The sequence below is a fragment of the Lepidochelys kempii genome, chromosome 3 (genome assembly GCF_965140265.1).
Source record: "Lepidochelys kempii isolate rLepKem1 chromosome 3, rLepKem1.hap2, whole genome shotgun sequence".
In the NCBI taxonomy this organism is placed as follows: domain Eukaryota; kingdom Metazoa; phylum Chordata; order Testudines; family Cheloniidae; genus Lepidochelys; species Lepidochelys kempii.
Window position 1 is genome coordinate 122202577 of NC_133258.1, and position 27763 is coordinate 122230339.

A 27763-nucleotide genomic window follows, 5' to 3' on the forward strand; every position below is an offset into this window, starting at 1 on the left:
CTTGTTTGTTTGTTTTTTCAAATGGTCCTAAGATCGCCCATAGAAGAGGTCTGTTTCTACAGATGCCAGAAGGGCCACAAGACAAGAAGTCCTGATTCAGCAGACCTTAGGAAGCCCTTGGAACAAGGGTGGGCATACCCTCTTATTCTTTTCACAATAATTTCTCTGCTACCCCCACCATCCTATGGAGGGAGTCCTGATGCTGCAGACCTCCCCTGGGCCTGAAAAATTGAGTCTTACTCCTAAGAATTTTGGAGGTCCTCGGAATCATGGCACCCCTCCTGTAGGGTCAAATAGGTTCATCGAAGTGGTCTTCCCTCCTGTTAACCCACTGTACATAGGGACTAGGGCTGGGAAAATAGAGCCGGCATGAGGTCTGAGGGGTTAGAAGAAGCAAGGGAAGGAAGGAAGGGAACCTCTTCCCTAACCTACTGTACCTCCTGGTGCTCCCTGACTGCACTGGAAGGTGTCCTGGGGAGTGAGACAGCCACTTCCACTCCTGCGGATTCCTTGGCCCTGTGCAGGGAGACCCACGGCATGAATAGTCCTGTTGCCACTCTGATCTAGCTGGAACATATGGTATGTCTTCACTACAGATTTAATTCAGGCGATCAACACTTGGCTTAGCCTAGTCTGGGGGTAAGTTGCCACTCTGCAAAGCCATACCCAAGTTACTGGGTCCTCACTAGTGCTGCGTTCACCAGTGTGTATTGCTGGGACACCTCTCATGCTTCTTTGTCTTGCAGTAAATTGAGCTGCTCTATGATTCTTTCCCATTGAATTGTGGAAGAACTGGTCTGTCCTGAGCACATAGGGAAATTGTGGGAAGGCTTTTGATTACTATCAGCACTCAGATGATTTATCCTGTACCTTCACTATAAAGTGGGCAGGTTTCCCAGTTCGAGTGAAAGGATCATATAGCCTATACCTGACGATAGATCAGCTAGGCTAGGTTAAAAGCACCATTGAACATGGGTGAGAGTATTGCATGTGTGGATGGGAGGGTGATTAGAGGAAACACCTGAGTAAGAGCCTGAGTTAACTATGGCAGGAGGATCCTCCATCCATCACCATTCCACACTGCTTTTTGGTCAGCAGTTTCAAAATGGATAAAATGGGAAGTTGGCATACAGATTGGGGCAGCATCAGTATAGTTTAGCTTCCTTAAATGTATAATTCTGTACTGGAAAATGTTTAGTTTTATTGTAAGTTTAACCTTAACTCTGAATTTCCTGGTGGTAGTGGGGCAAGATTTGTTTTGGAACTACAGCATTGTAAGGGTTTTACTCTTATTTATTAAAGAAAAGTTAAAACTGAGGGAACATAAAATACTTTTTTGGTTGAGGACTTATTTGGTTTTCTTACAAATGGTTTTAGTGTGGGAATGGGGAGAAGCTGGAGGCGCATTCCCCACTTCCTATGGGCTTCCTCCAGTCTGCTAGGGCAGAGCAGACCTTAGGAGGTACACAGAAACAGGGCTCTGACTGATTAAATACATTATAACCCTGATGAGTCTTCAGAAGCTCACTGGAGGACTCTCTACTCCTCAGAAATTAGGAGGGTCATGGGGCCCTCATAAGGTCCACTGGCCAAGTACTCCTTCCCTTCCTCTCTTCCCCTGACAAGCCTTAGGAACCTTGTTTATGTCTGGTCAGATAAAATCAGATTGTCAGCACTCAACAAGACAAAACAGGATTCTCAATCTGCACTCCCAACTAGGATTCCTCAGGGACTGGCAATGCTATTTAGGAACAATTACAAAATCACAGAAATGTAGATTTGGAAGAGACCTTGAGAGGTCTTGTAATCCAGTCCCCTATGCAGAGGCAGGACTAAGTAAAATTATACCATCCCTGACAGACGTTTGTCTAAGTTGTTCTTAAAAAGCTCCAATGAGGGGGATTCAACCACTTCGCTGGGAAGCCTATTCCAATGCTTAACTACCTATATAGTTAAATGAGATAAAAAAAATCCTACATCTCCTTTATTGCAGATTAAGCCCATTAAAACTTTTTGTCCTACCTTCGGTGGACATGGAGAACAATTAATCACAATCCTCTTTATAACAGTCTTAGCATATTTGAAGACTGTTGTTAGGTCTCCCCCTCAGTCTGCTTTTCTGAAGACTCAACATGCCCAGGGTTTTTTTTTTAAACTTTTCCTCATAGGTCAAGTTTTCTAAACATATCATCATGTGAGTTGCTCTCCTCTGGACTCTCTCTAATTAGTCCTAAACTGTGGTGCCCCAAACTAGACACAGTACTTCAGCTGAGGCCCACTAGTGCAATGTAGAAAGGAACAATTACCTCCCATGTCTTAAATATGACATTCCTGTTAATACACACCAGAATGATATTTGATACAGGTAATTTTCCCTCTGTTAAAATTCACCCCTTCTTGTCAACTGTTGAGAATAGGCCACTTCCACCTTAATTGAATTGGCCTCATTAGCACTGACCCTCCACTTTGTAAGGCAACTCCCATCTTTTCATGTGCTGTAATATATATACCCCTTACTGTATTTTTGACTCCATGCATCTAATGAAGTGGGTTTTAGCCCACAGAAGCTTATGCCCAAATAAATCTTAGTCTAAAGTGTCACAAGGACTCCTTGTTGTTTTTGCTGATACAGACTAACACGGCTACCACTCTGAAACCTTACCTATGGAGTGGCATTAGTGCCTAACCACTGGTATAAGTTATTAAAGTAATAAACTACAGAATGCCTGCAAGATGAATTTTAAAAAGAGACAGATTACACTGTTATAAATCCCAAGCATATGTGAAGTGATGGACACCATACTATTCTTTTCAAAGCACACTTATCTTTTAGCCTATCAGTAATACTCATTTTCTTCAGTCAACTACTGTCAGCAACCAGTCATACTCTGTCAATGCAGCAGCAAGCACTGAAAAACAGCTTAATGTAGTATATTGCACTGTGTCTGGGATGAGGTAAGAACATCCCATTATCTTCAACCAGAAATTTATTTACAGAAATCCCTTTTTAGTCCTAGACAAACTATTTGGAGATAGTTTAACTCACCCTTCATGATCTCTTATAATAAAAACCCTGGCTTTGCATATTTTGAAAACTTGCACATTTCTACTCTTGCAAGCTGCAGACCACTCAATGCTGAGATATAATAATTATTTATTTATAGGGAATAGTATGGTGTTATCAGTTATGTGATGCCTCTCCAATATTTCTCATAAACAGATGCACATGCACTGGGAAAATATGCAGAAAAGAATTCGGATGTCTAATGACTATCTTTGTTTGGAAGCCACTTCTGTTTAATAATCAGAAAGTAATCATACCAGCATCCTTGCTTCCCTAATAAGCATGTCACATTACTTTTTTCTTTAAGATCACAAAGTCAATTAAAGACAAAATTGAGGGATAAGATATAACAAATTTTCAATCAGATGCACCAGACACTTGAAATCAATTACTGGAAAGTGTTATAAATCATGGGATTGTTTGTATTAAAATCACTGACAAGCAACTGATTTTTAATCCACATATTTACAGTTAGTGTTTTTCTAATATAGGATATTGAATATCACATACTGTGGCCAGTTTGTAAGTTAGATCTTGCATCAAAAGGAATTTTGTTTAGTTATATTAAACAATTAAAGAAACGGGGGGGGGAGAGGGGGGTCTTCATAAGGCTCAGTTTCCCTTTTCATGGGAACATTTCTTGCGCTCAGAAATTTGGCCCAAAATGTTACGCTCCAAAAATGACTTACGGGGACAAATCTGATCACTTGTGCCACTACCTTGTTGACTTCAAGTGGTTAAGGGCACAAGTGATCAGATCTGCACCTGCATTTCAACTGTGTCTACAAGCTGTAGATCTTATTTATGTTGGCAAAACAGAAGAACACAATTAGAAAAAATTAACACATAGTCTATCATTACACCAAAGAAGGAAAAAATGGAGGAAAGAAAAACAGGAAAAAGAAACTTCAGAAATAAGTACTTTGAAGCACTGAAATTGTGTCTCTGTGATACTCTACACAGTACTTACCTAATATCTGTGCACGTTATACATGTGATATGCCGGCTGTTTGTTGTAATGAGGTTCAAAGCCACAGATGTTTCATTGTCAGAAGTTGGGTGTGCTCCACATTTAAAATAAAACTCCTGAAATATTGAAGGAGAGATAAAGAGAAGATTACATACCTGTAGCTCATGTCTTCTCTTTATCTTAGTCTAGTTGACATCTGAGACAGCAGAAAGAAAATCACCACTGCCAGCACTAAGGGGGGGTATTCATTACAAATGATTTAAAATGAATTCCCTGCAAAAACTCCTTGCTAGGCACATATTTTGTTCTTTGCAAAAAAACCCTAATGAAGGCCATATCCCATACTGCATAGTTTCAATATTAGTAGTACACAGTATGATTTTCTGGATCCATAGAGAAAAAGTACCACATGAAACCACATGAGGTCCGGGCATTATGATGCATGATGCTACACACTATAACATATTAATGCTTTTCCTCAAATGTTCATCACAAAAGTTACTGTCATATGAAAACTAAGGATAGTATTTATAATGCCTTGCTCTAAATAAGTGAAGACTGGTCTTATTTCTGTGACAATGGAAGCCTATATAGTATCGCATTACCAGTATCAGAGTAACAGCCGTGTTAGTCTGTATTCGCAAAAAAAGAAAATGAGTACTTGTGGCACCTTAGAGACTAACCAATTTATTTGAGCATGAGCTTTCATGAGCTACAGCTCACTTCATCGGATGCATACAGTGGAAACTAACAAGAAGCTCCAGCTCCCCAACTAAGAACACATTTTACATTAACCACTGTATTTCAGTTAAGTTACTCTAGACTAGTTTTATTCTATACAGCTTCTTATCTCACCCTCATCAGCCCAGTATTGGAGTACCTTTCAGCAGTCCATTAAGCAACATGACTAACATCTGTTGTGTGAGTTGTTCCCTTTCATCCTCTCCTGAAAAGGAAGATTGTGGGTATAGTGTTGAATGCTGGTTTGTGGGGCTCATCCCTCGGGAGGTGGGGGGGACACAATGAGATCATCAGGGGTGTGGAAGGTGGGCCATGGGGCTGCAGCCAGTGAGGTGGCCTGGCTAGGCAGGGCAGCTGCAGGGAGGGCACACAGGGAGTCTGCAGCAGTCAGGGAACGGGGAAACTGCCCTGTACACCCAGCCTGCCACAGTCCTTCATATTTTAAACCCACTGGACCCCGTGAGAATGAAAGCCTCTGGACAGTGAGGAGGGAAGGGGAAGGAGCCCTGGTCCACTACATGCTGCCATGGGCTCCTCATGAAATTGTGCCAGCCAGGTCCTGCCACCGTGCCAGGAGGGAGCCGTCCACACTGCTCATTGAGTCACTTTCTGCCCCAGATGGACAGGAATCACAAGGGAGCACTATGACTCCCATGAAGAAGCAGGGGGAGGCCACACAACTAAAAAAAAATCTGGGAATCTTGAGTGTAGAGGGATCCATCACTGGCTGGTGTGCCCTCTCCTGGGTGGTCATGGCACAGCAGCCACCTTTAGTCCATTGCCCTCGGGGGGCAGCTCCTTGGGCCACTCAGTATTTGGTTCCTTCTTGCAACTCAGCCTTACTGAGCTTAGAGCCTCACTGCTTCTAGAGTAACCATTAAGTCCAACCAAACACCCAAAGGCTTAGTGCCCACATAGCAGGTCTTCAGTCCTGATCTGGGCTTAACAGTCCTTGCCCCTTTCCTCCTGAGACTTACACTGCCCTTCCTGTGAGTGCCCGGTAGGGACCCCAGGCCTGTTCTCTGCTCCAGGCTCCTGCCCAGAGAACTTATAATAAGCAGCAAGAGTCTGTTTTTCATGATCCCTCGCTGGTTCCCTGGCTGTTTCCTACTTTTACCTGCATGAAAGTGTCTATCCTGGAGTTGCGCCCTCCAGTCTTGTCTCTGTGCAGCTTTTCTTAGCCTGTTGCTAAGGAGCTTTCTCAGGGTATCCCCAAGCTTCTCTGGCTGCTGCCTAGAGACACTTTGCCCCTGCTGCGGTCTCCTTTCAGGACCAGGGTACAAGCTCCCTACTACAGCTCTGCTTTCTCAGATCTCCTCCTGGGCCCTGCAGCCCTTCCTTTACCAGAACCACCCCCTCTGGTTCTCTACAGCTGGGTCTAATTGTCAATTAGCATCTCCCCTCCTGCTGCCACAGACTGGACTAATTGGGCCCTCAGGCTCCCTCTTAACCCTATATTTGCCAATGTCGAGAACATGTCCCTTCACAATAGTGTAGTGCAGGGGTTGTCAAACTTCATCGCACCGTGACCCCCTTCTGACAACAAAATTACACGACCCCAGGAGGCGGGACCAAAACCTGAGCCTGCCTGATCCCCGCTGCCCCAAGTGGGGTGTGGGTGGGGGCGCAAAGCCAAAGCCGGACTGCCACCACCCTGGGCAGAGGGGGATGGGGGCAAAGCTCAAGTCCAAGCCCAAGGGCTTTAGCCCCAGGCGGGGGAGCCTGTAACCTGAGCCCCACCACCCAGGGCTGAAGTCCTTGGGTTTTGGCTCTGGGCAGTGGAGCTGGGCTTTGGTCCCAACAAATCTAATGCCAGTCCTGGCAACCCTATTAAAACAGGGTGGCGACCCACTTTGGTGTCCTGACCCACAGTTTGAGAACCACTGGTGTAGTGTTTTGTTTTGATAGGGTTTGATTTCAGAGGTTTATTTTTTGTGGGGGGGTGTTAAATTTACACACTGGCATGTGTTTATACTGACATATTGTCAACAGTTACTGGGGGCTAAATCATGGTCCCATAATGTTCCATAAGGTTGGAATTAGATCCGTAGGCCCCTTTTTGGATGAGCTTTTGCCTTTCTGTCTTCCCGCCCCTTCTCTGGCCCCAATTCAGCAAGGTACTTAAGCACAAACTTAACTGTAAGCATGTGAATAGCCCAGTGGAACTAGTTGCATGTTCAGAGTTACGCTTGCGCTTACATATATTGCTGCACTGGGGCCTCAACTTATTTTAAACCTTGTTTCTTTTATATGTAGTTCAATCTTTGCAGTAATTCACTGATTTTTTAGTTTTAGTGAAACAATTTGGATTTTTTTATTTTAATTCAGTCCTGTGAGTTTCTACTTGCTTTACTACTTCACTTCCCCAGTACCATGGAGTATTGTGGTCACTCTATTTATAGAAGTAAAGGAATATTGACCGCCCAGTGTTCAAAGCAGGGAGATTAAGGGCATAGAAAATACAGAACAGAAAGAAAACTTTTGGTAAAAGTGATTCACCCACTAGTAATATACCTTGCATTTGTCCACAAGCAAAAAGAAATATTGAGCAATAAAAATGGCGAGCTCTAAAACACATGAAATGGCTTTAGACATAGAGTCTTGCGCTTTTTTTTTTTAAAGCATCCTTATTTCTCTGGCACAGAATTTAATACTATTTTTATCTCTGTTTGCTTTATTGCAAGCACTGCCAACAATCATAAACTATGTCCTCACAGACAAAAGTGTGCAAAATCTAGTATATAGGTTTAATGGCTTTACAAGTTCTTGATACTCCTCAGAGGTGGTGCTAGCCCACTGGGGGCCATAAACAGGAATATTTTGTGCCCCCCTCCACACAACACATATTAATAATTAAAAGGAGGCCTGTAAGGGACCTCAGCCGGGGCTCCTCCCTCAGCGGAGTGGTGGGGCACCACACTACCTCACTACACTCTCGGCTGGGTGGGGGAATACCCAGTCTATGGCCCAGACCCTCAGGCTAGGTCCCGCAAGCAGTTCGATATAAGCCCAGGCCCCGGGTCAGGGTGGGGCAGCAAAGAAACAGTCAGGTGCTCATGCCCTTAGTCGGAGGCTGAGCAAATAGTTCAACATAAGCCCAGGCCCTGGCTTTAGCAACCGGGGGACAGGGAGACTGCCACCCGCGAGGTGGGTGGCAGGGGGGACGCAGACCCACCCACTCCACTGTGTCCCAGCCCGGGGCCCTAGCAGTGGTCAAAGACCTGCTGCTGTGTCAGTGGCGATTCTGGCTGCAACACACTGATGTTGGCTCTGGCAGTGCTGCAGACATACTGGGGTCGGCTGCCCCCAGGCTACTTCCGGACTCCCCCTCCTAGGGTACCTGGGTCAGGGTGGTGTCCTCGGAGGGCTCCAGCACCATGGGCTCCTCTGGTTCACCAGTGTGGGGTAGGCTCGGCCGCTCCTCAGGGCAGCTGCCAAGGGGTAGACACAGCCGCTCCTTGGGGCGTCGATCAGCGTCAGGCCTCGGCCAGTCCAGCCAGTCCTCGGGTCGGCCGCGGCTTGCCGGGGTCTCCCAAGTCGGAGCCAGGCCAAGGACGTCTGGCCTCTCCAGCTGCTGTTGCCCAACTGAGCTCAAGGGTTGGACTTTTCTACTTCCTGTCCTACGCCTTGACCTCTGAGGGGCGGGCGCAGGATCCATTGGCTCCACCCACTTTGGTGTCTGGGGTTTCGTCCCTCGGCGGGATGGTAGGGCACCACACTGCCTCACTACACACACACCCTCAAGTCTGGCTCCCGTTCATCGGGGCCAGACCCTTCCAACTCTTCCACATGGGACAAGAAATCTGCATTCGCGTGGTCCTTACCTGCCCTATGGCGGACAGTAAAAGCATAGGGCTGCAGTGCTAGGTACCAACGCGTTAGTATCATATTATTATTTTTCATTTTGGCCAACCACTGAAGCGCGGCATGGCCGTGACCAGCATGAACGGGGCCCCACAGAGGTAGTATCGCAACGCATCACAGGCCCATTTCACTGCCAGGGCCTCCTTCTCTATCACCGCATAGTTCCGCTCTCGTGGAAACAATTTCCGACTGAGGTATAAGATTGAGTGTTCTTCTCCATCCACTTCCTGGGACAGAACAGCCCCAAGTCCTACCTGCGAGGTGTCCATCTGGAGGATGAACTCTCGGTTAAGGTCGGGGCTGTATAGGACAGTCTCATAGCAGAGACTGTCTTTGAGTGCCTGGAAGGCGTCCGCGCACTCTGAGGTCCACACTATATGTCGGGGGCTGTCTTTGGTCAAAAACCCTGTTAAATGGGCTGTGATCGATACGAAGCTGGGAATAAACTGCCGGTAGTAGCCCACAAGTCCCAGGAACTGGTGCACTTAGCACTTTGTGGTGGGTGGTAGGCAGGCCGCCAGGGCCTGAACTTTTCCCACGAGGGGTCTCACCTGTCCCCTCTCGATAGTGTACCCTAGATAGGTGGTCTCTTGCCATCCAATGCGGCATTTTTTTGGATTGGCGGTTAATCCTGCTGCCCGCAGGGACCTCAGAACCGCCGCTACCCGTTCCAGGTGGTTCTCCCAATGGCAGCTGTAAAATAACGACATCGTCCGGGTACGTGGTAGCGTACTTTCAGCGGGGTTGAAGGAGGCAGTCCATCAGCCCTTGAAACGTTGCCAAGGCCCCATGGAGACCGAAGGGCATTTGAGTGAACTGATACAGGCCCGTGGAGGTGGCAAATGCGGTCTTTTACCCGGATGCAGGGTCAAGTGGGATCTGCCAGTATCCTTTGCTCAGATCAAGGGTGGTGAGAGAGCGAGCCTCTCCTAAGCAGCCCAGCAGTTCGTCAACCCGAGGCATCGGGTACGCGTCGAATTTTGAAATGGCACTGACGTGTCAGAAGTCAATACAGAACCACTGCATGCCATCAGGTTTGGGTACCAGCACCACTGGGTTGCGCCACTCGCTTTGCGATGGTTCAAGGACCCCCAAGTCTAGCATAGCTTGAACTTCCTCCTCGACAACTTGCCGCATGCAGTGTGGCAAGGGCCTATTCGATTCCCGGATCACCACTCCAGGCTCCGTCTGAATGGTGTGGTGAACGAGGGTCGTGCGGCCCAGCTGGGCGGTGAAAGTTCTGGGGAACGCCTGCAAGAGGCACTAGGTCTGCTTACATTGCTCCTCGGTCAAGATTTCTCCAAGCTGGGGTGCTGAGGAGTCCTCGGTCAAGGGTACTCGGGGGCCCAATTAGGACTCCAGGGGGCAGGGGTTAATTAGAAGGCCCTCTCGTTCTCGCCAGGGCTTCAGGAGGTTAACATGGTACCGCTGAGTTTTCTTACGCCAGTCAGGCTGGTTAATCTCATAGGTACCCAGTCTAACCTTTCGGACCACCTCATATGGCCTCTGCCAACAGGCCAATAGTTTTGATTCACTGGAGGGCAGGAGGAACAGGACCTGATCGCCGGGTTTGAAATTGCGGACCCAGGTCTCCCGGTTGTATGTTTGGGTCTGAGATTCCTGAGCTGCCTTCAAGTTCTACCAAGCTAGAGCTCCCATCTGAGCGAGGTGTTCTTGAAGCTGGAGGATGTACTTCAAAAGGCCCTAGGTTGGTGACGGGGCTTGCTCCCATGTCTCCCTCATGAGGTCCAGTAGCCCCCTTGGGCAACTTCCATACAATAGCTTGAAAGGGGAAAATTTTGTGGAGGATTGGGGTACTTCACTGATGGCCAGAAGCAAAGGTGGGAGCAGCTGGTCCCAGTGGTGTAGGTCCTCTGGAGCAAATTTACGTAGCATGTCTTTGAGGGTACAGTTGAACCATTCCACCAAGCCGTCGGTTTGCGGGTGGTAGATAGAGGTGGTGGTGGTTCTGGTGGTGATGCTCCATAGCGTGACGGCTTCGGGGAAATGGGTGGCGTAATCCACGATGACCAGCAGGTACTGGAACCCAGCCATACTCTTCAGGAGGGGGCCCACCAAGTCCATGGCCACTCGCTCAAATGGTGTTTCTATGATGGGCATGGGAATCAGTGGGGCCTGAGGCGTCCGTGAGGGAGCAGCCAGCTGACATTCTGGAGAGGAATTATAATAGTTCCTCACCTCCTGGTGCATCCCGGGCCAGAAGAACTGTGTCAAAATTCGGGCGAGGGTCTTTTCCTGTCCCAAGTGCCCTGCTGCTGGAATGTCGAGGGAGAGTTTCATTACTGCTCATCGGTGACATCGCAGCACTAGCAGTTCGGTCTGGACCTCTCCAGTGTGGGGATCTTGTTCCACCCGATAGAGATGGTCACGGCGTAACTCAAAGTGGGGCTACACCTTTGCTCAGCATGGATCCATCAGGGTCCCATCAATGGCCACTATCTGCTCATACGCTCGACTAAGGATAGGGTCTTCCCGTTGGTCCCAGCAGAAGTCGATGCTAACCCGAGATTCATCAGCAGACGTCAGCGCCGGGTCCTCGGGCTCTCCTCTCTGTCCATTGGGGTCCCTTCCACCCCCTCCTCTGTGTGGGTCTCAAGGCAGCTTTCCAGTGCTGGAGTGATTTCCGGGCCTTCCACGGCATCAAACAAAGGACCCCTGGGATCATGTCCTAGGATCATGGGGTAGGCTAGTCGCGGGGCCAGGCCAACCACCATCAGCCGCATGACCCCATCAACTGTTAGCCAGACTCAGGCACTGGCTTAGGGCCATACATCGTCATGAATACGCTGCAACTTGGTGGTCCCCAAGAGGAGGTCTGCTAAGAGGCCTAAGCTTTGGTGGATGAGGGTCTGACCGCAGCCTGAGTCAATCAGGGCCAGGGTCAGGCAATCCTTGACAACTACTAGCACTGTAATCTTGGTGGCCTGTGGCCCTCAGGTGCGGTTTTCCCCCGTGCAAACATGCCCGAAACAGCAGTCCATCTCAGTGCAGTCCCGTTGCAAGTGTCCACATTTCCCACAGAAGAAACAGGGCCCGAGCTCTGGTAGTCTGGGCTGGGCAGATGTTCACTCGGGGCTCCTTGAGGGCTTCGATTGGTCCTTCTGACCACTGTCTCAGGGGCCTGAGGGGCTGGTCGAACCGGCCCCTCGGGACATTGATACCGGGGCTCCTGGCCCTGCAAAGAGTTTCGCAGCTCGACCCGGGCGCTCCCTTTCCCTCTAGGTTGGGGCAGTCGGGCCCTCATGGGTGGGCTCGAATAGCCGGTCCCACTGGGGCTTCAGCCCGCAAGGAAATCTTCCATTAGGGTGATGGCGGCAGTTAGCGTTGCAGGCCGATGGCTGAGGACCCAGGCCCTTCCTCGTGGTGAGAGGATGTGGACGAACTGTTCCAGGATGACTTGCACAGTGAGTTCATCTGGGGTTCGCCTCTCGGGTTGTAGCCACCGCTTGCATGCCTCCCTCAGCTCCTCGGCCACCAACCGGTCAAGCACCCGCGGTGTAGGTCAGATTCTGGAACCGCTGCTGGAAGGTTTCCAGGCTGACATCTAAGGCTTCTAGAATTGCCGCCTTTACCTGGGTGTAATCCCACGCGTCCTCCATGGATAGCCCCCGGTACACATCTTGGGCAGTCCCGGTCAGATATGGGCCCAGGAGGGTGGCCCACTGGTAGCGTGCCCCCCTTTCAAAAGTCACCAAAAAGGCTTCAGGGTCATCCTCCAGTCCCATTTTGGTTAGTCGCACCGGCACAGTGGGCCGGGGTGCCCCGGCAGTGGCTTCCGGCTAGGGCTCCGGGGGGCCATGGCAGTGCCACTGTCAGCTGCTGTATGCCTTGTCTCTGGAACTCCTGAATCTGCACCCCAAGGTCCCAAATCTGCTGCTGCTGGATCCCCAGTTGCTGGATGAGCTGCTGGAACTGGGCCGCTTGCTGTTGCTCCTAGCTCTCTGTCAGGAGCTTAAAAAGTCTGGATAAAATCCATGACTTCTTCGGGGGACAACGACCCCCCCCCCCCCGCCCCAGGCTCCTTCTCATAGGGGTCAAGGGCTCGTGCCCACGTTCTCCACCATGTGTAAGGGAACTCAACCGGGGCTCGTCCCTTGGCGGGGTGGTGGGGCACCACACCGCCTCACAACACTCTCAGCTGGGTTGGGAAATACCCAGTCTATGGCCCAGACCCTCAGGCTGCGTCCCACAAGCAGTTCAGTATAGGCCCAGGCCCCGGGTCAGGGTGGGGCAGCAACCAAACAGTCAGGTGCTCATGCCCTTAGTCGGAGGCTGAGCAAATAGTTCAACATAAGCCCAGGCCCTGGCTTTAGCAACCGGGGGACAGGGAGACTGCCACCCGCGAGGTGGGTGGCAGGGGGGACGCAGACCCACCCACTCCACTGTGTCCCAGCCCGGGGCCCTAGCAGCGGTCAAAGACCCACTGCTGTGTCAGTGGCGATCCCGGCCACAACACACTGACATTGGCTCTGGAAGTGCTGCAGCCAGACTGGGGTCGGCTGCCCCCGGGCTACTTCCGGACTCCCCCTCCTAGGGTACCTGGGTCAGGGTGGTGTCCTCGGAGGGTTCCAGCACCATGGGCTCCTCTGGGTCGCCAGTGAGGGGTCGACTTGGCCACTCCTCTTGGTAGCTGCCGAGGGGTAGGCTTGGCCGCTCCTCTGGGTGTCGATCAGTGTCAGGCCTCAGCTGGTCCGACCAGTCCTTTTGTCGGCCGCAACTTGCCAGGGTCTCCCAAGTCGGAACCAGGCCAAGGACGTCTGGCCTCTCCAGCTGCTGTTGCCCAACTGAGCTCCAGGGTTGGGATTTCTACTTCCTGTTCTGCGCCTTGACCTCTGAGGGGCAGGCGCAGGATCCATTGGCTCCGCCCACTTTGGTGTCGTGGGGAGGGTCGTCCCTGAGTGGGGTGGTGGGGCACCACACCGCCTCACTACAGGGCCCCCTTGAATTGCTTAAGCTGCTTATGCCTATCATCAGCTCTGATATTCCCTATCCTTTCTGTTGAGAGACAAAAGAACTTCCTTCTGATTCTGTAAATTTGATGAAGAAATATACAGTGAGAATGAGAGCAGGCTACAGAATAGCCTACAACCTACTCCCTGCAGAGTACAAGTAGATGACATTTGTCAAAATGGACTTCATATATACCTCAGTATGCATCCTAATTCAAATGGAAGGAGATAGAGAATTAATATTCCAATACATGCCTGCAATCAGACAGATGAAACCATGAAGAATACTAAGAAGCAAATCACAGGAAGATGCAAATACAGAACAGTGACTATATTTTGAAAGTCACAACCCTCACATGTCATAAAAACAGAGCAGTAAAAACAATGCTGTCAGACAAACTAATAAAGCTAATAGCTAGCTGCCAACTAGAACGATGTATTCTGTTTTCTTTTGGTTATTTCTTACAATACTGTGGTGGCTATTTTGTTCTAGTCACGTGTAAAGATCTCCTTATGAACATTTTCAGAAGTAACTTATCCATTTCATATTTCAACCTCTGGGATGTAGGAAGTGTTGTCTAGAGGTTAGAGCAAAGGATGGGCAGTCAAGAATCCTGGATTATATTCCCAGCTCTACACTTGACTTTCTTTGTCACTATGGGAAAGTCACTTACCTCCCTATCCCTTCAGTTTATCAATTTATGAAAATTTCTTTAAAATACTTCCTAGAAAGATGCGTTGTCACTCATAACTACATTTGCAAAACACTACAATATCTACTGAAAGGCATTTTGGAAGTATTATTTCAAATAACAAAAGAACACAATTAGCCTTAGAAGATATACAATGTACTAGGAGCTAGAAACCCATAGAGTAAACCACAATTTTTTAAAAAAATAAATGATAATTATAATAAAAATAAAGGACTGTTCTAAAATATAGAGAATTCACTCCTAGGTTTAGAGCCTATGAGCCATGTGTTAGCTCAGAGAAAGCGTTTATGGTTGGGATAGAAAAATTGAAGAAAAAAAGTGCTTTATAATGATCATGTTGAAAGTAGAGCAGCAACATAATGAAAATAACCCAGTTACAAAGCTTGTCTCCTAAGACCCTCCTCAAAGAAACAAAAGGTACAAACTGGAAGGAATGCGCTGTACTGCAAATCATGTCCTGTGACTGAAGTCCCTAAATACTTGCAAAAGTGACTGGAGTGCACATAGTGACGCATGTGGTATGTTGCATGTTACATGACTCGTTATACACAATGAGGAATATATGTGTATGCGTACACACACACACACACACACACACACACAGTGCACTCACTGCAATTGCCACTCTTACTGACTTGGCCCTCCGCAGGTCACTTTAAAGTCTCTCCCCTTCTGGGGTATCAATGTCTCACATGGACAGTGTTCCACACAACACAAGTCACCAATATGACATCTTCTGTCCCTCCAGGGTTCCTCTTTTATTCCACTCTTGTCAGAGCAGTAGCTTCAGAGCTTCTCTATGTGGCATTTTAACAAAGCTCCAAAAGCAAAACGCAAACTACAACAAAAGCAACTTCAGTCCCTTTCCTGGATTTGTATTTTTAAACCATCCTGGGTCCTCCCCAACTCTCCACTCTTCTGCAGAACACCGAGTGTCAGGGGCCACCTCCCTGGAATCTTCCCTTTGACAGGATCCTCAATGCCAAACACTTCCCCCAAAACATTGTGCCTGTCAGTTGGGCTTCAAAAGTCCCCTACCCCTCTCCCATAACAGCCAGGGAATAAACTCCCTCCTAAAGCTCCTGTGTTCTCTACTACCTGGAGAGAAACTACAAGTTTCTGCCCATCTCTCCCACCACACCTCTTCTACTTCCTCTCTTTATCGACACCACCCAGATCCTCATCCAGCTGAGACTCATCTTAATTGGGCCTGGCCAAGTGCAACCAGGTATCTTAATTGGCCTCAGGTCTGCATTAACCATTTCACCACCTATATGGGTAAACACAGCATCACACACATACTTTACTCAAAACTATTCTGCTTTGTTTTCACGATACAAAAACTATGGGCTCAACTATGTCCTCAGTTGCAGCCAAAGATCAATGTAACCTTGTTTAGGGTATGTATAAAGTGGAGGTTTACAAGGATTTACATAAGATACATGTATACATAACATATATATATACACACACACACAGGTGATATTTTAAGCATCCAATTTAACCATATAAATCAGAAAACTTTTTGCAAATGTGTCCTGAATTACAGGCAACTATGTCTTCAGTTAAGCCAATTTGCACCTTCCCAATTCTGGGCTGCCCCTGGGGACTAGAGCAACTCCCGGAATAATTCAGACAGCCCTGGGTGGCAGTCTAAACTATAGCAGCCTCCCAGAGGCCGCCATAGCTCTCATGCCCCCAGCACAACCCCTACACCAGGGCTTGTGAGGAGCCCCTGAAAGGATAGCTCAGAACTCTCTCCAAAATTCTTCTGCCAGCTGGAGCTCTTCCCCTGCTGGATCCAGGACTTTTAGCATCCTTTTATCCAGTGTTCAGGGGCCAGGAGTGAAAATCCTACTCTGTATGTTTAATGTAAGCTCTTCATGTATTCCAGTGAAACTGTTCCCATTAGGTCGTCAGGTCTCTTGGGTTCAATCCCCTAGGTTTGCCATGGAATTGCTGGGACTCTCTTTCAGACAAGCAGTCATTACTTACCTGAGAACCAGTGGGAAAAACTAAACACCCTCCTGCTGTACTCTACTTGAAGCCCTCCTGAAGAATGGAACAGCAGAGGAGGTGATGGGCCCAATTTGCTCCAAGAACTGGGGTGATGAAGTGTCCCTCCACATCCTGGCACGTATGGATCTATGCTTGAAGAGGGTGGGGAATGGCTGTGTGAGGTCTGTATTCCCCCCTCCTGAAGGAGCAGACTGCTGCCCAAGAACTGCTGTCACAATCTCTTCTCCGCAGGCTCTTCAGCCTGTGCATGATGAGCACATTCTGCCAAATTGCACAATCCCCAAAGCCAACAGCCCTATGCACACTGCTATTAAGCCTAATGGTTAATCCAGACTTGAAACTACCACATTTTTACCATCACCCTATGCTGTTATCCTTAATTTGTACTATGTTATAGATGGTGCCTTCTGAGAACCTTCAATAAGGAAGGCTCCTGTGGACTATCTGCAAAGGATTTATAAAGTCCCCATCACAGTGATATTTGATCACTTCCCAAATATTTGAAAAAAGCAAGGTAACAGGGCTGATAACTCACCAGCGCAATGCCTCCTGTCGGTCGTCCTGGAAATAAGCTCTGCCGCTGTGAAGCGCCCTCTGCAGGCCAGTGTCTCGTCTGCCACTGGCCCACATGTCCCTCCCGGACCCCGGTACCCCTCTATAGCAGGGTTCTGCCCCCTGCAGTAACCCCACAGCTCTGGGTCTCCCCTCCCCTGGGAACCCCCAAACCTCTAACCCCACCTCACCTCAATCTATGGCAATTTAGCCCCTGCTCACTGTGGCGGACTGCAGCGTATAAGCCATTCATCATTGGCAAAGGGGGGTTTGGAACTGCTGCCTTTGCCTAACCCCTGGGCTGCCACCTCTGCAACCTCAGTACCTGGTTTGGCCTTTGACAAGGCATGCAGCCTGGGGAGTTGCCAGGCAGGTGCTCCCCTGCTCCTCTCACCTTTTCCCAGCCCTGCTCATTTGCCTGCACCCTCAGCTCCCAGGCAGCTAGAGGAAGAGTCCTGCATGAGCTCCTAGCTAGCAACCCTTTTATAGGGCCCGCTGCAGCCTGCCTGGGGCCTTGCCCCAGTTGTGGCTGCCTCCCCAATCAGCCTCGTGTATTAGCTCCCCCGGGGCAGCCCTTTTCCAGGGCTGTTTTAACCCCTTCAGGGCCGGAGTGGGGGACCACCCCACTACAAGCAACAGTAATATTTTCCCCCACCTGCACTTCCATTCTGTAGTAGGAACAGCTTTATTAAGTATACTTTGGTTTTGGTTGCTTGCTTATGTCTGTGTGAGAGTGGGTATGTGAGGAAATTACTGAGAAAGTGTTACGATATTTAGTGCTGCATTGAAGTTCTAAAGTGGGTAGTTTTGTGGTCATTCTTCTCTCTTACTGGAGTGAATACTATATATTAGGCTATTGCCTTCAGACATAGGACCCAGGTAATTATGTACCCCTAATTAACACTGCATTGCCATCTCTTTGTCAGGACTTGTTAATAACATAGAAAAAATTTTACACTGGTTCTCACATATTTTTCTTCACTCTCTTCACTCCTGCTATCACTTATGTACCACTGAGACTATATCTTGAGAGGTACAGGCAAGAAAAGTTTATTGTTACTAATACCTACCCCTCCATGAACCTCATGTATATCACATAAGGTGCCAAAATTTAACAGAAATTATCTATCCTTAGGAGTTTTGCAAAAATGGGGAAACCTTTTACATAGGACTGGGGCAAAAGAGCATTTGCACTTCTTCAAATATGAAAAACACCTCCAACTGTTGAGTGAATAGAAGATAAAATCACTTATCTGTCTTCTAGATACAGCCAAAAAAGGAAAAAAGGGAAATCAGCACAGTGAGTTATAACCACAGGAAGTCAGACTCTGGAAATGCATAAGAGCAGACAGGCTCTGGAAGAAATATTCATTTTTCAAGTTAGTGTCACTGAGCTCTCCCTCATGCATTATGTCATTGTAACTGTTCCCTGTATGAATGCAGACTTAAACTATCATTATGCTGTGCCATCGGCTGCAAGCTGTGGTGAATTCATGCAAACTGCCTGAATTTACAGTAAGTTTTCTGAAGTTTGTGTAATTCTGCATTAACAAAACTGCAAGAGCTTGAAAAAACCCACCCTGCTCTGCATGAAAAATCAATGTCAGAGTTTATACTATATTATATTGTGTGTACTCCAGTGGTTTAGGAGGATCTTACATAGAGTACGTTTACAGGATGATATTTAAGCATCCAATTTACTGTATACATCAGTAAGTTGTGCAAAACATGTGTGAACGAAAATTTTGAGTATACCTAAAACAAACAAACAAAAAAAAGCAATGATCTATACCACAGAATAAATCCCACATGTACTTAAACTGTGGTTTAGAAAAGATTACATTTTGTTCTTCATGTAGTCCAAGGGAAATAAGAACTGAACTTCTTTTCCTTCAATGTTTTTGAGTAAATTTACCACTTAAGAAGTCAGGGCTTCATAGCACTAGCTTGAGACACATTTTATTTCAGACAACCATGATGAATCTTCTCTATACCACCCTGTAAATTCATTTTAATCCCAACCTTTCACATGTATGTTATGGTAAACCTTGTCACTCAGGAGGTGGGTACAACTAATTAAGACTAAATTATGTGGTAGTTTTATCATGTCAAGATATTGGGAATAGGATGAAACCAAATTCCTTTACATTTGGGAGTCAAAGCAAGTTTTTAAATGCTCCTCTTCAGACAAGAAAGGCTATTACAGTCCATTTTGGCACCAGTCCAACTACCAACAATTTTTAGCAAAAACATTCATTAGGGATATACATATATGGCTGTGTTTAAAAACCATGGTCATCAAATGATACCAGCAATGGAATCACAATGAGCAAGCTTTACCCATAACAGCAGCACTGGTGATTTGGCAATATGCTTCTTCCCCCCACATTAAGAGTGGTGCTAATGCCAGGAATGAATTTCCATCTGTGTAAGAGGCAAGCACAGGGATTCTGCATCAGTCAAGCTCTGCATGGGGCAGAATTTCACTGATGGTGATTTTTAAGAGGTTCTTTACTTTTGATTTTATTTTGTTAATTTTATTTTTCCTCTACTTTTTGGTTCTTTTTTAAAACAGGTTGGTACATTATACTATTTTCCTATTGATTACTACATATCAGTCAGTGTGTTAAAAAAGCATCTATTAATTTGGAGTATTCGTTTATAGTATACCTAGTAGCTGAAAGCCTGTGCTGTTGCACGGATGTAATTCATGAAGTCATATTCCACCAGTCCATCTGGCTATGACATTGCCCATTGATGAGTGAACCTGATGATATTCTGAACAAAGAGAGCTCTCAACCATGCCTCTATCTGTTTCCATCACTTCACATTGACTCAACATATGTTCAGGGCTTCAGAGTGACACACAGAGTGACAATCATGGAAGATTTGTGTTGATTTTTGCTGGTGATAAATGAAGGGTGTGTGCTGCTGTGAGGGGCTGTGTATGTTTGGGGTTATTGTGTGCATTGGTTGTGTTGTGTGGGTGGTTTTAAAGAACCAGCATTGGACCAAGTTACCTCCCATTGGTACAGTCTCCCACATACAACCAAAGAAATGTGTTGCATGCAAATAAGCAGTCAAATAAGGGTGGTGTTTAGCTGAGTTACCTCTGATATCACAATGGTATAGGACTCTTGGTATAGAATAGATCTACACCTTACTATAGCTGTATGCCACACATGTGTGATTCATAAAGTCAAAATGGCTGAGAATTTTTAAAATGGATGGTAATAGACCACAACTGAACCTGAACCAAGACATGACTGAACGTGGTGATATTCTGAACAAAAAAGAGCTCTTAACCATGTTTGTAGCAGTTTCAGTTGCTTCGCAGTACTCAGACATTTTAATCTTCAGAGTGATATTCCTAGAATTTTATTATAGATAGTTTGGGCCACTTTCCATAAATGAGCATGAGGGCATTAATGAAGTAAGGGAGATTGGAAACTGAGCCCCACGAAGGAAAAACAAAACGAAAAAATCCCCTTTCAAAACTTTTGGCTCTGGAATCAAATTGCCAACCTACAGCCAAGAGTTGTCAAGGGGCCTTATTATAATCAAGCCCAAAATTATTTCAGAAGAGACCCATAAATGCACTACTAGAATGTACTAATAAACTTATGACTGAGGAGACTGCAGTCACATTAACAACTCATCTGCCAGTGCTAATGTAAAGCCTAAAAAAAAATAATCTTTTTTTTGGCCAACATTTGTTTGCAATTAAGAATATAATAATTTATTTAATTATATTTTTCAGTTTGTAGGAAAGAGTTATTAAAAAACCAGGAGCTCATCAGCTATCTATAGAATAGAATAATCAGTGGAAATGAGACCAAAAGGATACTGTTTACATTATGAACATATTTCATAAAAATTTCCACTGACAAGTTCCCCCCAATCCCAGATGTTCAGATCCATAGGGTCTCTGCTGTAAGACATGAAATGATGAGGACTGTACAGCAGTTCACATAAGCTGTCAGAAATGTGAACTTTGAAACAGATGTCTCTGTGGGGTGCAGGAAGAAAACTGATGACCCAGGAATATTGTATAGTAAGTCTTGTTAATAGACTGCTCATAATTAACCTAAACTCTACGCTAAGCTGAAACATCCTTTAGGCAGAAGAATGGCAATAAGCAGTTGAGAAACTCAGTTTAAATGCCCTTATGAAGTACAAAATGCATTTAATTTTATAACAAACAAAAGACGCATAAAATATTAAAGAAATATGAAAAGGAGTACCTGTGGCACCTTAGAGACTAACCAATTTATTTGAGCATAAGCTTTCGTGAGCTACAGCTCACTTCATCGGATGCATGCAGTGGAAAATACAGTGGGGAGATTTTATATACACAGATTTCAGAGTAGCAGCCGTGTTAGTCTGTATCCGCAAAAAGAAAAGGAGTACTTGTGGCACCTTAGAGACTAACAAATGTATCTGAGCATAAGCTTTCGTGAGCTACAGCTCACTTCATCGGATGCATGCAGTGGAAAATACAGTGGGGAGATTTATATACACAGAGAACATGAACATGGGGACATGAACATGAACATGGGGACCAATGGGTGTTACCATACACACTGTAACAGTCTTTAATAAGGCTAATGAGGATCTTAGGGATAATGGTAGCATGACAAATGGGAATGAGAATATGGAGGTAGATATTACCATATCGGAGGTAGAAGCAAAACTTGAACAGCTGAATGGGACTCAATCGGGGGGCCCAGATAATCTTCATCCAAGAATATTAAAGGAATTGGCACATGAAATTGCAAGCCCATTAGCAAGAATTTTTAATGAATTTGTAAACTCAGGGGTGGTACCGTATGATTGGAGAATTGCTAACATAGTTCCTATTTTTAAGAAAGGAAGAAAAAAAAGTGATCCGGGTAACTACAGGCCTGTTAGTTTGACATCTGTAGTATGCAAGGTCTTGGAAAAAAATTTTGAAGGAGAAAGTAGTTAAGGACATTGAGGTCAATGGTAAATGGGACAATATACAACATGGTTTTACAAAAGGTAGATTGTGCCAAACCAACCTGATCTCCTTCTTTGAGAAAGTAACAGATTTTTTAGACAAAGGAAACGCAGTGGATCTAATTTACTTAGATTTCAGTAAGGCGTTTGAGACTGTGCCACATGGGGAATTATTAGTTAAATTGGAAAAGACGGGGATCAATATGAAAATTGAAAGGTGGATAAGGAATTGGTTAACAGGGAGACTACAGCGGGTCCTACTGAAAGGTGAACTGTCAGGCTGGAGGGAGGTTACCAATAGAGTTCCTCAGGGATCGGTTTGGGGACCAATCTTATTTAATCTTTTTATTACTGACCTCCGCACAAAAAGTGGAAGTGTGCTAATAAAGTTTGCGGATGATACAAAGCTGGGAGATATTGCCAATTTAGAGAAGGACCGGGATATCATACAGGAAGATCTGGATGACCTTGTAAACTGGAGTAATAGTAATAGGATGAAATTTAATAGTGAGAAGTGTAAGGTCATGCATTCAGGGATTAATAACAAGAATTTTAGTTATAAGCTGGGGATGCATCAATTAGAAGTAACGGAGGAGGAGAAGGACCTTGGAGTATTGGTTGATCACAGGATGACTATGAGCCGCCAATGTGATATAGTCATGAAAAAAGCTAATGCGGTCTTGGGATGCATCGAGCGAGGTATTTCCAGTAGAGATTAGGAGGTTTTAGTACCGTTATACAAGGCACTGGTGAGACCTCATCTGGAATACTGTGTGCAGTTCTGGTCTCCCATGTTTAAGAAGGATGAATTCAAACTGGAACAGGTACAGAGAAGGGCTACTAGGATGATCCGAGCAATGTAAAACCTGTCTTATGAAAGGAGACTCAGGGAGCTTGGCTTGTTTAGCCTAATCAAAAGAAGGTTGAGGGGAGATATGATTGCTCTCTATAAATATATCAGAGGGATAAATACCAGGGAGGGAGAGGAATTATTTAAACTCAGTTACCAATGTGGACACAAGAACAAATGGATATAAACTGGTCATCGGGAAGTTTAGACTTGAAATTAGACGAAGGTTTCCAACCATCAGAGGAGTGAAGTTTTGGAATAGCCTTCCATGGGAAGCAATGGGGGCAAATGACCTATCTGGCTTTAAGATTAAACTCGATAAGTTTATGGAGGAGATGGTATGATGGGATAACATGATTTTGGTAATTAATTGATCTTTAAATATTTATGGTAAATAGGCCCAGTGGCCTGTGATGGGATGTTAGATGGGGTGGAATCTGAGTTACTACAGATAATTCTTTCCTGGGTATCTGGCTGGTGAATCTTGCCCATATGCTCACGGTTCAACTAATCATCATATTCAGGGTCGGGAAGGAATTTTCCTCCAGTGCAGATTGGAAGAGGCCCTGGAGGTTTTTCGCCTTCCTCTGTAGCATGGGGCACGGGTCACTTGCTGGAGGATTCTCTGCTCCTTGAAATCTTTAAACCATGATTTGAGGACTTCAATAGCTCAGAGATAGGTGAGAGGTTTATCGTAGGAGTGGGTGGGTGAGATTCTGTGGCCTGCATTGTACAGGAGGTCAGACTAGATGATCATAATGGTCCCTTCTGACCTTAATATCTATGAATCTAAGAGTGATCACTTAAGGTGAGCTATTACCAGCAGGAGAGCGAGGGGTGGGAAAAACCTTTTGTAGTGATAATCAAGGTGGGCCATTTCCAGCAGTTGACAAGAATGTGTGAGGAACAGTTGTGGGGGGGGGGGGGGGGGGAATAAACAGGGGGAAATAGTTTTACTTTGTGTCATGACACATCCACTCCCACTCTTTATTTAAGCCTAAGTTAATTGTATCCAGTTTGCAAATTAATTCCAATTCAGCAGTCTCTCATTGGAGTCTGTTTTTCAAGTTTTTTTTGTTGAAGAATTGCCACTTTTAGGTCTGTAATCGAGTGACCAAAGAGATTGAAGTGTTCTCCGACTGGTTTTTGAATGTTCTAATTCTTGACATCTGATTTGTGTCCATTTATTCTTTTACGTAGAGACTGTCCAGTTTGACCAATGTACATGGCAGAGGGGCATTGCTGGCACATGATGGCATATATCACATTGGTAGATGCACAGGTGAATGAGCCCCTGATGGTGTGGCTGATGTGATTAGGCCCTATGATGGTATCCCCTGAATAGATATGTGGACACAGTTGGCAATGGGCTTTGTTGCAAGGATAGGTTCCTGGGTTAGTGTTTTTGTTGTGTGGTTGCTGGTGAGCATTTGCTTCAGGTTGAGGGGCTGTCTGTAAGCAAGGACTGGCCTGCCTCCCAAGATCTGTTGAGAGTGACGGGTCTTCCTTCAGGATAGGTTGTAGATCCTTGATGATTCATTGCAGAGGTTTTAGTTGAGGGCTGAAGGTGATGGCTAGTGGTGTTCTGTTATTTTCTTTGTTGGGCCTGTCCTGTAGTAGGTAACTTCTGGGTACTCTTCTGGCTTATCAATCTGTTTCTTCACTTCAGCAGGTGGGTATTGTAGTTGTAAGAATGCTTAACAGAGATCTTGTAGGTGTTTGTCTCTGTCTGAGGGGTTGCAGCAAATCCGGTTGTATTGTAGAGCTTGGCTGTAGACAATGGATCTTGTGGTGTGGTCTGGATGAAAGCTGGAAGCATGTAGATAAGCATAGCGGTCAGTACGCTTCCAGTATAGAATGGTGGTGTTTATGTGACCATTGCTTATTAGCACCGTAGTGCCCAGGAAGTGGATCTCTTGTGTAGACTGGTCCAGGCTGAGATTGATGGTGGGATGGTCATCCTTGCTTACAGACAGCCCCGCAACCTGAAGCAAATGCTCACCAGCAACCACACAACAAAAACACTAACCCAGGAACCTATCCTTGCAACAAAGCCCGTTGCCAACTGTGTCCACATATCTATTCAGGGGACACCATCATAGGGCCTAATAACATCAGCCACACTATCAGAGGCTCGTTCACCTGCACATCCACCAATCTGATATATGCCGTCATGTGCTAGCAATGCCCCTCTGCCATGTATATTGGTCAAACTGGACAGTCTCTACGTAAAAGAATAAATGGACACAAATCAGATGTCAAGAATTAGAACATTCAAAAACCAGTCGGAGAACACTTCAATCTCTTTGGTCACTCGATTACAGACCTAAAAGTGGCAATTCTTCAACAAAAAAACTTCAGAAACAGACTCCAACGAAAGTCTGCTGAATTGGAATTAATTTGCAAACTGGATACAATTAACTTAGGCTTGAATAAAGACTGGGAGTGGATGTGTCATGACACAAAGTAAAACTATTTCCCCATGTTTATTTCTCCCCCCGCTCACACTGATCCTCACACCTTCTTGTCAACTGCTGGAAATGGCCCACCTTGATTATCACTACAAAAGGTTCCCTTCCACCCACTCTCCTGCTCATAATAGCTCACCATACCTGATCACTCTTGTTATAGTGTGTACGGTAACACCCATTTTTTCATGTTCTCTGTGTATATAAATCTCCCCACTGTATTTTCCACTGCATGCATCCAATGAAGTGAGCTGTAGCTCACAAAAGCTTATGCTCAAATAAAATTGTTATTCAAAAACCAGTTGGAGAACACTTCAATCTCTCTGGTCACTCGATTACAGACCTAAAAGTGGCAATTCTTCAACAAAAAAACTTCAAAAACTGACTCCAACGAGACTCCTTTGTTTAAAAGCAAACTGACCCCCCCAAAAAATATTCTATCATATTGACTTGTACATGGTCCTTCAGCAGCGATAAAACCTTTAGCTCCAACCCAGACCTCTGCCATTTGAGCTAACCAAGGAGGTGACAGCAGTAGTAGATTGCCATCTTCTACATGGGCCAGCACTAGAGGGAGATGAAGTACACGCCTTGCCAGTGGATTTTACAGCTATGAAGAAGAAATACTGAGACACAGAGCTTCTGGGTTCTGTTCCAGGGTCTGAGGAGTTTGTGTTCTAGTAGTTACAGACCCTTTTGCCCATCCCCCATAAGCCAAGCTCCTTATGATTTTGGCTGCTCCAGCCTGTCCTTGTCATTGTTCCAGTACCTTCCCCCACCAATCACCTTTATCCCAGTCACCCCAGTCCACCCATCCCATTCCCCATCCACACATCCCTTTCTTGGCTCCTTGTCCAAATCTCCTCCACACCCCTTGCCTCTGTTTCCCCCTTTGCCACCTCTCCCCCAAACCCACCTCCTCACTCTTCTGCATTACAGTCAGTCATAGAATCATAGAATATCAGGGTTGAAAGGGACCTCAGGAGGTCATCTAGTCCAACCCCCTGCTCAAAGCAGGACCAATCCCCCACTAAAATGTCCCAGCCAGGGCTTTCTCAAGCCTGACCTTAAAAACCTCTAAGGAAGGAGATTTCACCACCTCCCTAGGTAAACACATTCCAGTGTTTCGCCACCCTCCTAGCGAAAAAGTTTTTCCTAATATCCAACCTAAACCTCCCACACTGCAACTTGAGACCATTACTCCTCCTTCTGACCTCTGGTACCACTGAGGACAGTCTAGATCCATCCTCTTTGGAACCCTCTTTCAGGTAGTCGAAAGCAGCTATCAAATCCCCTCTCATTCTTCTCTTCCGCAGACTAAACAATCCCAGTTCCCTCAGCCTCTCTTCATAAGTCATGTGTTTTAGTCCCCTAATCATTTTTGTTGCCCTCCGCTGGATGCTTTCCAATTTTTCCACATCCTTCTTGTAGTGTGGGGCCCAAAACTGGACACAGTACTCCAGACGAGGCCTCACCAATGTCGAATAGAGGGGAATGATCACATCCCTCGATCTGCTGACAATGCCCCTACTTATACAGCCCAAAATGCTATTGGCCTTCTTGGCAACAAGGGCACACTGTTGACTCATATCCAGCTTCTCCTCCACTGTAACACCTAGGTCCTTTTCTGCAGAACTGCTGCCTAGCTAGTCGGCCTCCTCTTCTGTTCCCAGCCTAGATGCCAGCATAAGGAGTACTAAGAATATAGGAGGGAGCGTTTTTCTCAGCTCTCAGTTCTGGTGCCAGGTGCCACAGTAGCTCTCAGCAGATTTGAGGAGCAATTGAAGCGAAAATCCTGCTGAGCCCCTGCAGCCCTGAGCTGGAGCACACTCAGTCAACTCCATATGGAGGGTGCATACACAGTCCAGTCAGCAAGTAGGAGCTGTGAGGGAATGGAACATGCTCAGTGCAGGCAGACTATTCAGAGACTTCAGCTGTCAAACACTAATGAACGTGAGAAAACTGAGATTTTCAGAGGTGCATTACTCTCCATATTTGGACAGATTTTCTGAGGGATGACAAAAGGCCCATTCCTGACACCATAACAGGACCCACCCCACAAACCAATTTCAAGTCCCTTCTCCAAAGCATGGAGGTGATACTTTCTGTTAAACAGTTGTATGGATTTTTTAACTTGGGCAAAACAACATTTATATTTCCCTAACTTCATTCTCAGAAACCACTGAGCTGTTTAATCTGAATTTTTCCAGGGAATTTAAACCTGAGGCAGACATCTGCCATGAAAAATTTCACTCTGAATCACTGAAGTTTGGCAAAGTTATAAGCGACTGAAAGTAGGGTCTTATAATGAAAAGTGTCAGGTAAATCCCAATTATAGGTGGTTCTGCTTGTGGCAACTGTAATATCGAGCACAAAATCTGTTTATTAGTCACATTGTAAAACTAGTGTAATATTTTACGTATCAATTATCTTTGCTTAAGGAAATTTTTTCTATAAGTCATCTCTTGGGAATTCATCGGCCAAATATAGAATATAGATGTTTAAAATATATGATAGACACAGCTGCATTAAGTACTTCAGTTTTAATCAGCAGTCTAACATGGTATTGTCA

The 27763-nt window shown here is 45.9% G+C and overlaps 1 protein-coding gene across 2 annotated transcripts in view; it reads right to left on the minus strand.

Annotated features, from left to right (window-relative positions):
- PRKN (parkin RBR E3 ubiquitin protein ligase) overlaps positions 1–27763 on the minus strand; it is a 1259259-nt gene that overhangs the window by 554580 nt on the left and 676916 nt on the right. For both annotated transcript variants that reach the window (XM_073337855.1, XM_073337854.1), the window contains one exon: positions 4035–4150. In XM_073337855.1, the coding sequence (XP_073193956.1) occupies positions 4035–4150 (116 nt within the window). The remainder of the gene's footprint in view (positions 1–4034; positions 4151–27763) is intronic.